The 15,591-nt window shown below is 43.0% G+C and overlaps 1 protein-coding gene across 1 annotated transcript in view; it reads right to left on the reverse strand.

Annotated features, from left to right (window-relative positions):
* vat1l (vesicle amine transport 1-like) overlaps window positions 1-15,591 on the reverse strand; it is a 141,657-nt gene that overhangs the window by 81,973 nt on the left and 44,093 nt on the right. The window contains exons 5-7 of the mRNA XM_067997524.1: window positions 7,413-7,516; window positions 7,203-7,258; window positions 2,910-3,104 (exon numbers count right to left, since the gene is read on the reverse strand). Of these exons, the coding sequence (XP_067853625.1) occupies window positions 2,910-3,104; window positions 7,203-7,258; window positions 7,413-7,516 (355 nt within the window). The remainder of the gene's footprint in view (window positions 1-2,909; window positions 3,105-7,202; window positions 7,259-7,412; window positions 7,517-15,591) is intronic.

Raw genomic sequence — 15,591 nt, forward strand, 5'->3', positions numbered from 1 at the left:
CTAAAATGCTATACTTTAGAAATTCCTTATATGCTGTGAGTCCATGGTGCCGATCTAGACTAAAAATATGATTACAAGCTTTTCTTTCCACAAGAGCTGTATTAGAGCCAAAGCTTAGGGGTTTTTTTTGTACTCTGTACAGACATGCTGGCCTGCTCAGCCTGGACAGTGGGACAGTCTAGCCCACGGGAAGATCTAGTCAATGATGTGAGGCACACTGGGGTATAAATTCGCTGGGGCGAATTGAAGTCAATGGAAAGAAAATCAAGGGAATGTAAAAACGGGCTGTCGATTCGCGATCGCTCGTTTTGTGTTACCAAGATCGAATTTCTACCTCACCGTGTTAAGAGTTCGGGTCAGGATAAAGGAAGGAAGTGTGGCAGAGAATCTCACCCACAGTCTCCTGATTAGATTTACCATCATCCCACTGATGAGGAGATTTGGCCAAACCTTTCCCCACCCCTTCCCAGGGTTAGTTGAGACTGAGACTCAAACAGAGTTGTGAACCTAACGCTCCAACGCAGTAGTTAGTGGGCCACTCCCAAGGCAATACATTGAAAATCGTGAAGGCAATGAATTTCCATCTGTTGATAATTTTACCAAAAAAAGTGAATGCAAAATGGGAACTGCCATTTTGTGCTCGTTCTGACTTTTTTGCTAAGACTGTCAAGAGGAAGAATTCCCCTCTCCCCACAATGAGGGAACATGAAAACACCAGATTCTACTACTATTTAAATACAAGTGTGTGAATCAAACCCTGCCCCTTATTCCCTGTCTTGATGTTTTTTTAATACACATAAATGTTTACAATCAGCACTCTTTCCTGCTTCTTCCTAGCTGATTGTCAAGGCAATTTTAACACAATAGGAATGAAAGCTTCACCGTTACTTCTCCACAGTAGGCACCAACACAATGGATGATGTCACCAAATTGGATGGTGACATCCAAGAACTCATTCCTGATATTTTTATTTCTATATAAAGTAAATATTTCTATCCATTTTATTGAAAGTACCAAGGCGAGCACCAAGGGGACATTGATGTGGGAAAGTTGAGTGTATTCTAAATTTTCCTTTGCCTTTAATATACTGCAACCAAAGCAAACCTGGAGGAGAAGGTTCAGTGTAGGGCCTGCACCTGCAGTCTAATCGAGGGAAGTAAACAAAATGCTTAGGAGAGCTTCCGAGAGATTCATTTTCTATCGGTGCTATTTTTAATTCAGGTTAATGTGTTTGAATTGATTTCCTATCTGCACTCGTCTAAGACAGTCATTGGTGTTAACCGGCATTCTAAAAAGGGTACATCCTTGTGTTCACATCCCTCCATGGCCTCGCCCCTCCCTATCTATGAGACTTCCTCCAGCCCTACAACTCTCTGAGATCTTTGCGCTCCTCTAATTCTCACCTCTTGCACATCCCCTATTTCCTTCGCTCCACCGTTGGCGGCCGTGCCTTCAGCTGCCTGGACCCTAAGCTCTGCAATTCCCTCCCTGAACCTCTCCGCCTCTCTACCCTCCTTTAAGATGCTCCTTAAAACCTACCTCCCTATCCTCATATCTCTATGTGGCTCGGTGTCAAATTTTGTTTGATAACGTACCTGTGAAGCACCTTGGGACGTTTTACTATGCTAAAGGGGCTATATAAATGAAGGTAGCTGTTGATATGGCCCTCGATCATGGAGGACACCAGAACCAACCCAGACTCCATTCTCACCTGCGTCTGCTCACTCATACCAGGTGTCGCTGGTCAGTGAGAAAGGACGGAAATCCTGTCTAATTTTCCTCCTCTTAACTCCACGGGGAGTGAGGACAATTGAAGCACTCCAACTGCTGCCCCGGCCGAGGTCAATGGAGTTAGCGCCAACTAGGAGTTGAACTGCAGGTCCTTTAGTCTCTTATGAGTTAATACTATGTTAGTAGACCTTGGAAAAGGTTCAGAAGGAGAGCCTCAGATAGGTTTAAAGAGCTGGGTCTATTTACTTTAGAGCAGCACGGACTTAGGGCAGACCTGATAAGAGGTATATAGTATAATGAAAGGGCTGGATAGAGTGCACATTGATAGGTTTGTTCAGTTTGACAGATTGGGGAGGACCAGGGGATCATGCACTTAAACCACGCAAGAGTAGGAATAGACTGGATGTTGGGCGGTTCTTCTTTTCCCAGAGAATTGTGAGCCTCTGGACTGCGTTGCCGGCTGGTGAGGTGGGTGCTGAGTCTCTGCCTTCAAGACGGTGCTGGACCGGTTCTAGACTGGGACAGAGATCGCATCATATAGAAGGTAAGTGGATTAACAGTTAACGTTCGCGTGGTCAATGTGATCTCCTGGGCTGGTTTCCATCGCCTGAGAGGAATTTTCCAGAGTATTTGTTCTCTTTTTGGCCCTGGGTTTTTTTATGATTTATTTTTGCCTCTCCCAGGAGATTACATGGCTGTGGGGGAGGGGGAGGATAGGAAGTGTCTAGTCGTGATGCTCCAGGCATCATGAGTGTTGGGCAGGCTTGATGGACCAGCTGGTCTTTTCCTGACCCTCTCTTTCATATGTTCGTAGCTGGCAGTTTTATCCAGTTGGTCATCGGTGAGTGAAAGGAGATTTTATATTCTCCTTTAAGCATTCATGTGTTTATACCCACAACACACCAAAACAGTCCTACTATTAAACTGATCAGACACTGAGAGGAATTTCTCTCTCCATTAACTAAAAATTCACCTCTTGTCATCTGCTATTCAGCCACATTGCAACAACTCAAGTCTACACAATGTTCGCAAGAATGACATAAGCTGTTCCTGTCAATGTAGGATATTGAATTCACCATCAGCTAATGTTGTTTGAGAGATCCTTATGTAAAGTTGATTTTATAGTTCTCCACACCAACTCGTGACGTGGCATAACGAACAGAACATGATGTCCTTACCTCCTCCAGAGCCCACAATGAATCTACCAAGGGTCTGATCTTCTTCTGGTTGTACAGCGAGATGAGCTTATTCATCACTGCTTTCACCTGGGCGCCTCGGCCTTGTTTGAACAGAAGGTTAAGCAGTGAAAATCCAGCAATGACTTTGTTCTCTTCATAGAGTTTTATGGGGTTCACCTTCTCAACCTGCCACCACTGGAAAAGGAAAAGATGTTCACTCTCATTAAACTGATTTTGAAGCCATCATTCTACCAATAACTAAACCTCTTGAGTTACAGATACCAACATGGGCTAAGATTTAATGAGTTGCAGATACGACATGGGCTACGATTTAATGAGTTACAGGCACAGCATGGGCTACGATTTAATTAATTCAGTTTATTGAGCCAAATAAAAGAAGCAGCAACAGATTTTTTTTTTAATGGTATCATGTGATCATTTCGAAGATGAGCTTTAACTTAACCAAAGCTTCAGGTTTGAAAGTGCAAATTCCTGTTAAGTGAATTAGGCAATAAAAAGAAGTGTGGGTTTATCATGGGGTATAGTACACCAGGGACATTTACTGTATGAAGCGGACTTAGACTTGAGCCTAGTATGCTAAAACCTAGATCTATGTACAGATTATCATATCTTAATGTATTAAAAAATATTATGTCTACACCCACTTCCTGCGTACAAAACCTCACTTCCTGCTGTCACATTTTTGGCACACTTTTTGCATCAACTTTTTCCTATGTCCACATTTATAATGGAAACTACCTACTTCACTTGTCTCCTTCACAAATTACTCTGGTTTTGCTATTTAACTTTAGATAATAATATAAAATCACGGTATGGCTTTAAAATGGAGATTGAATTATGTCTGTGCACCCTGGTTCAAATATGCTCATCCTCTAACCCACTTCACCTGGAGACTATACTTGGTCTCAACTAGTGAACATATACATATATATATTTTCTTTTCAATGTTCTCCTCTCTCCTCTGATGGCATTCGCTCATGCTAAGTCATAATTCCATGGGCAGCTGCAGCCTTTCAGCAACTCACACAAGAGGCCATCCTGTGTGTGGGAATCGAGACAGTGAGTGTTGGCCAGTTACTCAACTATGAGCGGCATCACAGCCAAGCAGAGAACCTCCCCACACGTGTGTTCTAGCAGGATGACTAGACAATGACCAGGAGCAGGAACCTTATCCCCCTTCTCTAGACCAAGGCCAATTGTAGCGTACCAGGTATGATTGGCTAATTCAGCACAGACTAGTGATCGTACCTGGCACCTTTTTGATCTGTGCGGGTCACACTAAGGTTTCGGGGGGGGGGGGAGCACATGTGTGCTTTTAATTGTTTTTTTACTTGTTTTCAGTTGCTGATTGTGAACCTCTTGATTTCACATCAGCGCAATTGAGGCAGAACAATTAGTTTCAGGGGCTGAATAGGACCACACGGGACATCAGGAGGACTGAAAAGAGGGGTTCCTCGCGAACCAGAATCTTTCTTCATCCTCATCTATAATCTATCAGTTTGGGCAAAGTGCTCATTCACTGATCAGGAATCTTCACAATGTCACATGTGATCGCTTGTACGATCTTAAACTGCAATGAAATGATTCACAACCTATAAACAAAGGATGTATCAGAGCAGCCAAGTGATATAATAAACATCTCCTCTCTGGCTGATCAAATAACTCACGAGAGATGAAGTCACCTTTGAGTTAGAGTCACCTTATAGAACCAGAGAATAATACAGCACAGAAGGAGGCCAATAGGCCAACTGTGCCTGTGAAAGATCTACCCAATTAGTCCTCCTCCCCTGCTCTTTCCCCATATCCCTGTAATAATTTTTTCCTTTTCAATATATCCAATTCCCTTTCGAAAGTTACGATTGAATCTGCTTCCACCACCCTTTCAGGCAGTGCGTTCCAGATCATAACAACTCGCTGCTGTAAAAGAAATTCTCCTCATTTCCCCCCTGGTTCCTTTGCCAATTACCTTGAATCTGTGTCCTCTGGTTACTGACCCTTCTCCTGCTGGAAACAGTTTCTCGCTATCTACTATGTCAAAACCCCTCATCATTTTGAACATTTCTGTTAAATCTCCCCTTAACCTTCTCTGCTCTAAGGAGAACAATCCCAGCCTCTCTAGTTGATGAGTGGCAATATTTAAGATATCGCACAACCAAGTATGATGCGTTCCATTTATAACACCAGCCACTGGAAAAGGTGAATGAATTCCACTGAGTGTTTTTTAGGGCGTAATTTTGTTCTGTTGTAATATCAAGGAAAATCAGATTTTTTTTCCTGGAATTCCTGCCAATCATTATTTTCTCCCCTCCTTTCCTGAAAGTGCTGACTCATGCTAGGGTGTGGTTCCTGCAGATACAAGGCCTCCCTCCACTTCCTCACTCAAGGGGTCATTCTTTGAGCAGAGAATATCTGCCTGTGCCTGACATTAACACACTTTTCAGCAATGGGGGCGATGGATGGAACTTAGCCAGTTTATCTTTATACCTCCCCCTACCCTCCCTTCCCCCTTTGGCCTGGGAAACGGGGACCACCTGCATCACCCGCCCACCCCCCCAACAGTGCCACCAACTGAGATCAGCTAACTCAGCACAGAACAAAGATCAAACTTAGGATCTCCCGGTCTCAGTATGGCCCAGTAACGCTCTGAGCAGTGCAATTAGAAATCAAGCCAGTTGTGGAGGACTTTTACTTGCTCTGATACTTCCCCACGCAAGAGTTATACACTTTTTAAATTATGAATATAATAATAAAATCCAATAAATAATATTTTGCTATTCCACTGCACTTGAGCAAGATCAGTTAGAGAATGCTTTCTTTGTGATCACAAATGTGTCTCCTTAAGTACTTGCAGCATCTTTCTAGCCGAATGAATGTGACCTCTTAAATCAAACGAGCATTGATAACACTCTGTAGCTGAATTTACTATTGGGCTGGAAGGGCCAGTCAGCAGCATCGCTTCAGGGTTTTAACACAATTTCACACATCAAAGATTGACCTGGTCACACCCATGTGTCAACCAGAGTGTCTGATGTCCCAAGGGTGAAAACAGTAGGGTTAATCAAGAAAGTGATTAGGTGATGCTATTCTTAGGTTTTAAAGGGTACAGCTATCAGGAAAGACTGAACAGGCTGGGGCTCTTTTTTCTAGAACAGAGAGGACTGAGAGGTAACCTGATAGAGGTCTTTAAAATTATAATGGGGTTCAACAGGGTAGACATAGAGAAGGTGTTTCTGCTTGTGGGGGAGTCCAAAACTAGGGGCCATAAATATAAGATAGTCACTAATAAATCCAATAAGAAATTCAGGAGAAGCTTCTTTACTCAGAGAGTGGTGAGAATGTGGAACTCACTACCACATGGAGTGGTTGAGGTGAATAGCATAGATGCATTTAAGGGGAAGCTAGATAACTTCATGAGGGAGAAAGGATTAGAAGGATATGATGGTGGGGTGAGATGAATTCAGGTGGGAGGAGGCTCGTGTGGAGCATAAACACCGGCACAGACCTGTTGGGCCAAATGGCCTGTTTCTATGCTGTAAAACTCTATGTAATCTTCAGAATATGGCCTTTTAAGTCAGTTTTCAGCCAATCAAATCCTGTTTTACAAGAAACCTGTTCCCCACCTCCAAAATGGACAGGGAGATAAAAGAAGACAAGAAGTAAAGAAAAAGGAAATCAGATTAGAGTAAGTCGAGTATTATTATTATTTAGAAGGAAAAAAAAATAAAGTTAAAATAAAAAAAGACAGGGAGGATAAGGAAGAGAGAATTGAAAAAAAAAGGAATGAACACAAAGTATTTTGTTTTTAAATCAAATTATAATTGTATATATTTTTGATGATTAGGTTAATATTATAATAATATCAGAGATCATTGATATTTTGATTATTTTTCTTACTGTAATGTTAGTGAAGGTTTCAGGGTTACAGTGTGTAATTTAATAACTCATAAAACCAGTCCACCCAGGAAAATAGGAGCTCCCCAATACCTGCCAGCAGTTCAAGGATTAAAGTTAGGAGACTCTTTAGCTCTTTTGGCGCGGGCAACAATCTTTGGTTCAAGCGGAGCACCCGCTGAAAGGAAATGTCACGTTTCACAGCACAGTGGAATAAGAAAATGTTAAAGAGGTGAGTTAGAAATTTGTTCCTCTATTGCCGCAATAGAAGCTAAAATAAAATGCAATGACACAAAACACAACACAGACATCTACGCACCATCCACAGCAAGCTAATATGCAACTTACTACGTAATTATTAATTATTATTTTTTTACTTACTGATTTGGCAAAGCTGAAGAAGCTTTTTGTTTCTCCGGTAACCATGTTTGATGAGCCTAGAAGTTGGTGAATACATGGTTGTAATGCTTGCAAGGCACGAATATTCTTTCACATAATGTAACGGCTCAAACCATTTATTATTTAACTTTTGTGCTTCTCAAACATGCTCAGACTCTTTTGTACTCATTTGGCCATGAAATTCATACGTACCGTACAGGATGTACGTTCCGAGTGGTTTCAAGAGACCCAGGCCTTTTCCGGTGTTTTCACCACACAGGCAATCCAGGACGATATCTACTCCGTCAGGGGAGAATCTGGAATGGAACCAAAGATGGGCCTTACTCCAGAACCAATCTGTACATATAGAATTACATAGAATTTACAGCACAGAAACAGGCCATTTGGCCCAACTGGTTTTTGCTGGTGTTTATGTACACGAGCCTCCTCCTATTCTACTTCATCTAACCTCATTAGCATAGCCTTCTATTCATTTCTCCCTCATGTATTTATCTAGCTTCCCCTTAAATACATCGATGCTATTCACCTCAACCACTCCATGGGACACATTCTCACCACTCTCTGCGTAAAGAAGTTTCTCCTGAATTCCTTATTGGATTTATTAGTGATGATCTTATATTTATGACCACTAGTTTTAGACTCCCCCACAAGTCGAAAAATCTTCTCAATGTCTACCCTATCAGGCCCTTTCATAATCTTAAAGACCTCTATTAAGGTCACCCCTCAACTTTCTCTTTTCTGGAGAAAAGAGCCCCAGCCTGCTCAGTCTTTCCTGAGAGTTATAACCTCTTAGTTCATTCATGTTGAATATAGTTATTACCTGGCCACTTTTTGGCTTAGCTGTTTGGAAATCTCCAAGGTGCAAACCAGACAGCAAAAGTATGAACCTTTCTTCCTACACCCGTGCGCCCCCCACCCCCCCACTTACCTCTGTATCTCATGAAATGTAAGCTTTAATTATCGAGGTCAATAAGGTTTCCAATTAAATTTTCATCAGCGGCAAAGCAAACACAAGTCATTATTGTATCCTTCCCACATACCTATCTGCTTCCCCCAGCCCTCTTTGGGCATGGTGACGAGAGCAACTTTGACCCTTTCACAAGGGAATTGCATATATATATATATATATATATATATATACACTTAAAAAGGAAAATTTACAGGGCTATGGGGAAAGAGTGGGGGAGTCAGATGAATTGGATAGCTCTTTCAAAGAGCCGGCACAGGCACAATGGGCCAAATGGCCTCTTTCTGTGCTGTATGATTCTATGAGAGGTGGCTGGGCAGTAAATTAATATAAACAGTTAAAAGTGCTGCCATGTAAGCCGAATTTTTTTTTTACAGATTCTAGATTGTCCCAGTGAGGTAGAAAAGGGGCCGGCTGCTCTGGTAAGAATTATCACCCACATAAATGGAACAAATAGGCTGATCTATTCCAGCGTGGGAAGGGCATTGGGTATTATAAAAATGGCCAGTTCTTTCTGAAGTAAGCACTTGGAGCTCTGTGTTGGAGAAATCCACCTTGCGTTATCCCGCGAGGAATTTCAGAGAGATCACAAGAGATGGTCACACACTCGTTCAGCACCAGATAAGCTGTTGGGAAGGTCATTCCCCTTTTATAGGAACAGGAGAAGGCCATTCAGTCCCTCCAGCTTGTTCCGCCATTTAATTATCTTAACTTTATCTACCCGCCTTTCTGCAGTAAACCTTAATACCCTTGCCTAACAAAAATCTCTCGATCTCTTGTTTCAAAATTTTCGATTGATCTCCAGCCTCAACCGGTTTATAGGGGGAGAGAGTTCCAGATTTCCACTACCCTTTGTGTGAAGAAGTGCTTCCTGACATCACTCCTCAATGGCTTAGCTCTAATTTTAAGGTTATGCCCCCTTGTTCTGGGCTCCCCCACCAGAGGAAATAGTTTCTCCCTATCGACCCTATCAAATCCTTTAATCATCTTAAACACCTCAATTAGATCACCCCTTAATCTTCTATGTTTAAGGGAATACAAGCCTCGTCTATGCAGCCTGGCCTCATAATTTAACCCTTTTAGCCCCGGTTCTTTGTTCCTTTAATTCATTTTCCTGCCTACTGTTCTACAGTATTAATTTAAAGGGCTGTCCAATCTACCGTCCATGGGATACATACAGCCTCCAACTCAGTCCTTTTTGCATTTACATCTTACTTTCTGATTTGTCCTGTTTGAATTTTGTGGGTCTGGAAGTTTGGGGAGATCTGTTCTTAGCATTGTTGCTTCATTGGTGAGTAAATCCTAAATGGGAACATCAAACTCTGTCAATATCAGCAACTTGAGATATAGAAAGACTTGAATTTATACAGCACCTTTCATGACCTCAGGACGTCCCCAAGCATTTTACAGCCAATTAAGTAGTTTTGAAGTGTAGTCACTGTTGTAATGTGGGAAATGTGACAGCCAATTTGCGCACAGCAAGCTCCCACAAACAGCAATGTCATAATGGCCAGATATCTGTTTTTTAGTGATGTTGGTGGAGGGATAAATATTGATCAGGACACCGGAGGAAACTCCCCTGCTCTTCATAAAAATAGTGCCACGGGATTGTTTACGTCCACCTGAGAGCGCAGATGGTGCCTTGGTTTAATATCTCATCCGAAAGACGGCACTGCAAACAGTGCAGCACTCCCTCAATACTACATTGGAGTGTCAGTCTAGATTTTGTGTTCAAGTCTCTGGAGTGGGTCTTGACCCCACAACCTTCTGACTTAGAGTCTAGAGTGCTTCCCACTATGCCATAGCTGACACTGATATCAAACTTGGGCACCCCTAACCCAAAGGTACTGTCATCTGTTAATGTATGCTGGAAGATCCTTTTACTAGCTTCCTAAACTGTTATATGTGATTCTTTTAGGAACATAGGAATCGCTGGACGAAAAAAGACCATGGTCCATTTAGCTCACCTTCGACCATCCTGGTAGTCGCAGGATACAATGATAATGGAGTTGTTGACTAATCCAATCAATCTCTATCAATTAGTCTACAGCAGGTCCAGACATGAGATGAGGAAAACCCCAGTGATGGAAAGCTTTGGGAAACCATAGGTCCAAAGTCACCTGTTCCTCCCAAACATGCTACTTACCACATGTCTTGTCTCAGATTACTCATTTTATGCCAAAATGTTATTTTCTGAATGAAATCTATCTAATTTTCATTTGAATGAATCGATACTAACTGCTTCTACCGTCTCCCTAGGGAGCCTGCTCCATAGACTGTGCACTCGCTCACTGAAATATTGTTTCCGCAGATTAGTATTGAATCTACCCCCCTTCAAGTGCAGGCCGTGTCCTCTCATTCCACTGCTCTGGACAAGGTGAAGCACTTTGTCATTGTCTAAATTATCTAGTCGGTTTCTGATGGCCTGAAAAATATATTTTGACTCCCCCTGGTTGTCAGCTGATTAATGCACTGCCCAGTGCAGGACCGAGTCATACAGACCAGAACGGCCCCAGCTTTTGTGTTCAAGTTGCGCTAAATTGGATGACCTCAGTTGGGCAACGGTTAGGGGTGTTTTGATTGGCCTCGGCTATTGGGCTCAGAAGGGGATAAATCAGCTGAGGTCCCCACTCTTAATTGCTACTTTAACTTTTGAATGACAGTCAATCAGACAAGATAGTTTGGTTAAACAGAGTGAATTCTGGTGCAGGACCATTTTCAGAGGAGTCTATAATGTGGAGCCATGATTGAAGAATGCAGTTGGATATTGTGGACAAAGACAAGACTCAGGTGGTGTTCTATCCCGAGACGGTTAGCGTAATGAAGAGCACGGTCTGGTCCTTTACTGCAGCTTAGATACCTCAATGTTGTTACATTATATTGAGCAACACAACCATTGCATTTTGTGGGTCAGCACGACAACGACGACAACAACAACTTGCATTTATATAGCCTTTAACATGGTAAAACGTCCCGAGATGCTTCACCGGAATTTAACATCAAGTCACACAAGGAGATGTTAGAACAGGTGACCATAAGCTTGATCGAAGAGGTAGGTTTTAAGGAGCATCTTAAAGGAGGAGAGAGGGGTAGAGAGACAGAGAGGTTAGGCAGCTGAAGGCATGGCTGACAATGGTGGACGATGAAAATCGGGGATGCGCAAGAGGCCAGAATTGGAGGATTGCAGAGATGTCGGAGGGTGGTAGGGCTGAAGGAGGTTACAGAGATAGGGAGAGGCGAGGCCATGGAGACCTCTTTCACTGGGGATCTGGGTTTGAATCCACTCAAGCTGATGTGATAAAAAATCTATAAGATCTAATGTGAGATTAAGTTTGGGCCAGTGTTAACTCAGTGGACATGGATCCAAAACACGTAGAATCATAGAAAATGTTACCATTTAGTTTATATTGCCTCTCCTCATTTTTCTTTCCAAAGTGCATCACTTCACACTTCTCTGCATTAAATTTCATCTGCCATGTGTTTGCCCATTTCACCAGTCAGTCTATGTCCTCCTGAAGCCTGCTACTATCCTCCTCGCTGTTTACTACATGTCCAGGCTTTGTGTCATCTGCCAGCTTTGAAATTATATCCTGTACCCAAGTCCAGGTCATTATTTTTTTTATTCGTTCATGGGATGTGGGCGTCGCTGGCGAGGCCTGCATTTATTGCCCATCCCTAATTGCCCTTCAGAAGGTGGTGTTGAGCCACCTTCTTGAACCGCTGCAGTCAGTGTGGTGAAGGACGTTATATATCAAAAAGACCAGTGGTCCTAATACTGACCCTTGGGGGACACCACTGTATACTTGTCTGAAAAACAACCGTTCACCACTACATTGGCAACCTCATTCAGAGAGGCTACAAGGACGTGACAATGGTGCAGTAATGGGGGTGCACTCCTGAGGTTAGGATTAAGCCACATTGCTGGGCAGAGCAAATAGAAACTTATTCAACATCCAACCCACATTATAGCTGACCTGAAATACTCGATACTGACATTGGGTGCCAATTTTGACATTGATCACCCTAAACAAAAAGCCTCACAATTTTTAAAAATTAAATTAAAGACAGTAATTCAATAATGGTTGTGCTGTTGATGCAACAGTGCCAGATTCAATTTTTGATTATATTTTAAATTATCACAACACAAGAGCCAATTAATTGCTACAAACTCAGTCAAATTACAGTACTTGGTTTGTAACTAGGGACTGAGAAAGGTTATGTTTAATAAACAGTGAAGTCTACAACATAAAGTCACGATGACTAGAAAATCTCAGCCTTAGGAATGGCTCAATGTCTCTACACCGACAAGTTTATTGTAAGTCAAAACTCTTAAGGACATGGCACCTTTAATGAAAATGACACTATGTGAGGTTTTATGTGCTCAATATCTCCTGTCCCATTAACCATGGGTCCATTATTTTCACAAATGCTCATCAGTGTTCCTTAGCATTCTAAAACCTTACCATCAAGGCAAGGGATGATATTTTAAATCTCCCTGCATCACTGGAGGGGCACTGCTCAGAAGCACTGTCTGTCTGCATGTCTGCCCATGGTCAATAAAATATTAGTTGTCCTCTGGACAACTCTGTCCTAATGTCTTGTCATTGGTTCCAGATCATCCTTTCAAACTCAGCAGGAGAGACTTCATCCTAATTGAAGACTCTGTCCCTCACACCGTATATCCAGTATCTGACTTGGAGTGTGATGGACAAACGCTAGGTGCAAGGCTTAGACAGATGGAAAGATTATGTAGGTACAGATATTTTGGGTTCATCCTTAACAAAGAAGCTTACCACTAAATCCCTCCCTTACCAATATAACAACAGTGAATGCAATAACTCACTGGATGTAAAACACCTTGGGACGTTCTGAGAACATAATACAGCACTAATACAAATGCAAATTCTTTCTTAGTCCACACACACCTGCATTATTTTGTTAAAAAAATACATTATCACATTCTTACTGAACTTCAGAACTAGCTATCTCTCATCAGATGCTTAGTTAAGGTTCTTTCTGAAGATAGGCAGCAGCTAACTTACATATGTCCTATCTCTATGTGTATAGACAATAATTTCTTCTCAAAAAGGGCATAATGAAAATTCTGTACTTGCACACACACACACAGCCACACATACACATACACACACACACAGAGCACCTCCCTCCCCTGTGACCCATACCACCAAGAAGGGCAAGAGCAGCAATCACCTCTGAGTTTCCTTCCAAGTCCCTCTAAGTCCTGAATGGGAAATATATTGGTGTTGCTTCATCGTCGCTGTGTCAATATCCTGAAATTTCCTACCTAAAACCATTGTGGGAACAACATCACCACAAGGAGAAGACCCACCACCACCTTCTCAGAGCAACTAGGGAAGGGCAATAATGGCAGTCTTTCGAGCGTTACCCACATCCCAAGTACAAATAAAAGAAACAAAGTTTTACAACAGTTTCACCAACATTCCAGAACAGTGATGAGCATTTGCGAGAATAAAGGACTCATGGTCAATGGGATGGGAGATATTGAGCACATAAGACCTCACAAGGGGATATTTTTATGAAAGTTTCCATGTACTTCAGAGTTTTGACCTACTATAAACTTGTCAGTGCTTGCTGGATATCCTGCATTTGCAAGACTTTGACTATATTATTAGCAGCTGTCCACAGCATTGCTCATGGTGAGTTGGGAGATATGATGTTATCAACAAAATGTGACTAGGAAAGTGTGATGGCAAAGTGTTACAGGAAGTAAGTGTGAAACTTACAGGAAGTGTTTAGGACTTTTTTTTTATTTGGAATGTCGTCGCAATGTCTCTACACTGACAGGTTTATCGTAGGTCAAAACTCTGAAGTACATGGAAACTTTTCATCGTGCTTTTCTGTCGCACATTTTTTGTCACTCTAATATTACTTACCTCTGATTGAGACCTCTGTGTTTGGTCTCCAAGGAAGATGGTACTGTTGCCAAATTACCAAAATCCTAGCTATGTCTTCAGCCCAAGTGTCACGGTGGGCGCCGGGCATTTACAGCCTTCAGGTACATTTTATATACTTATAAAATAATTTTATTTAAAATTGATTATTTTTTTTAATGGAGCCCCTACCAGGGTCACCATCAGTTACCAATGCTGCTACTATATATTCCTGTTACCCACCCAATGGATCTATCGCCTGCCCCCTGCCAGAGGAGGGTACAGGTGGGGTTTGGGGGAGGGTAAGGTACAAAGGATGAGGCTGACAAAGAGGTAGCAAGACAACGGAGGAGTAAGCTGCGAGAGGGAAAGTAAGAGTGGATGGGGTGAGAGGAGGATACAAGAAGCAAAGGAGATATGTGGGGGATGGAGAGGATAGAGAGATAAGGGGTGGGGGGAAGGACTTTGATGGGACAGGGGTGGGAGGATAGCAGCACGGAAGGGGACAAAATGTTGAGGGGGTGGGGGGAAGGAGACAGGGCCAATATTGGGAGGGGCGGAGATGGGTGGTGGAGCAAAGTGGACAGGCAGTGGGGGAAAAGGGTACGGCTGGGGGCTTGGGTAAGTAGAGGGGAGGATATAGGGAAGTGGGTGGTGGGAAAAGATGACTTGGGGCGAAGGCGGATGGGGTGAGGGGTTGAAGGAAAGGGGATGCAGGAGGGGAGCGAAGGCAACATGGCCAGGGATGAAAGATGATGACCTCCACTGTCCAGCACCTTGTCCCCAAAAATACTGATCGACCTCGAGCCTCTCCCCCACTAGTCTCACCTACCTACCATCCATCTTCCCTCTCAATCCAGTCTGCCAGTTGTACCTGATTCCTCTCTGATGTCTTGTTCCCGCCATCTCCATTATCCTCCCACACCGCTCAATGGTACCAGTTGCTCACCCGCCTGGCACGAGATGATAGTGATAGGAGTGGGAGGTTGGTGGGCACATTGGAGGCAGCTCAAAATGGGGGGCTCTGAGGTCAGATTGTGAAGGGACACTGGCAGTCGGTGCATACATGAGATTGGAAGAGGGGAGCAGTGATTCTCTGCACCGTAGGACCCTCCAAACACTCTCCTAATGCTGAGGCCCTTAAACCCCCTCCCCATCCCACATTGCCTGGTCATCTCAATAACATAGAAACACTATTAGAATTTTACCACATTTCATGGATGACATCCCCTCACCAATAATTCAGTTAGCTATGGCTCAGTGGGAACACTCTCGCCTCTGAGACAAAAGGTTGTAGGTTCAAGTTCCACTCCAGAGGCTTGAGCACATAATCTAGACTTACACTGCAGTGCAGTACTGAGGGAGTGCTGCACTATCAGAGTTGCCGTCTTTCGGATGAGATGTTAAACCGAAGCCCTGTCTCTCAGATGAACAGAAAATATCCCACGACACAATTCGAAAAAGAGCAGCGGAATTCTCCCACCGCGGTGTC

This window comes from Heptranchias perlo, chromosome 16 (genome assembly GCF_035084215.1).
Source record: "Heptranchias perlo isolate sHepPer1 chromosome 16, sHepPer1.hap1, whole genome shotgun sequence".
Lineage (NCBI taxonomy): Eukaryota > Metazoa > Chordata > Chondrichthyes > Hexanchiformes > Hexanchidae > Heptranchias > Heptranchias perlo.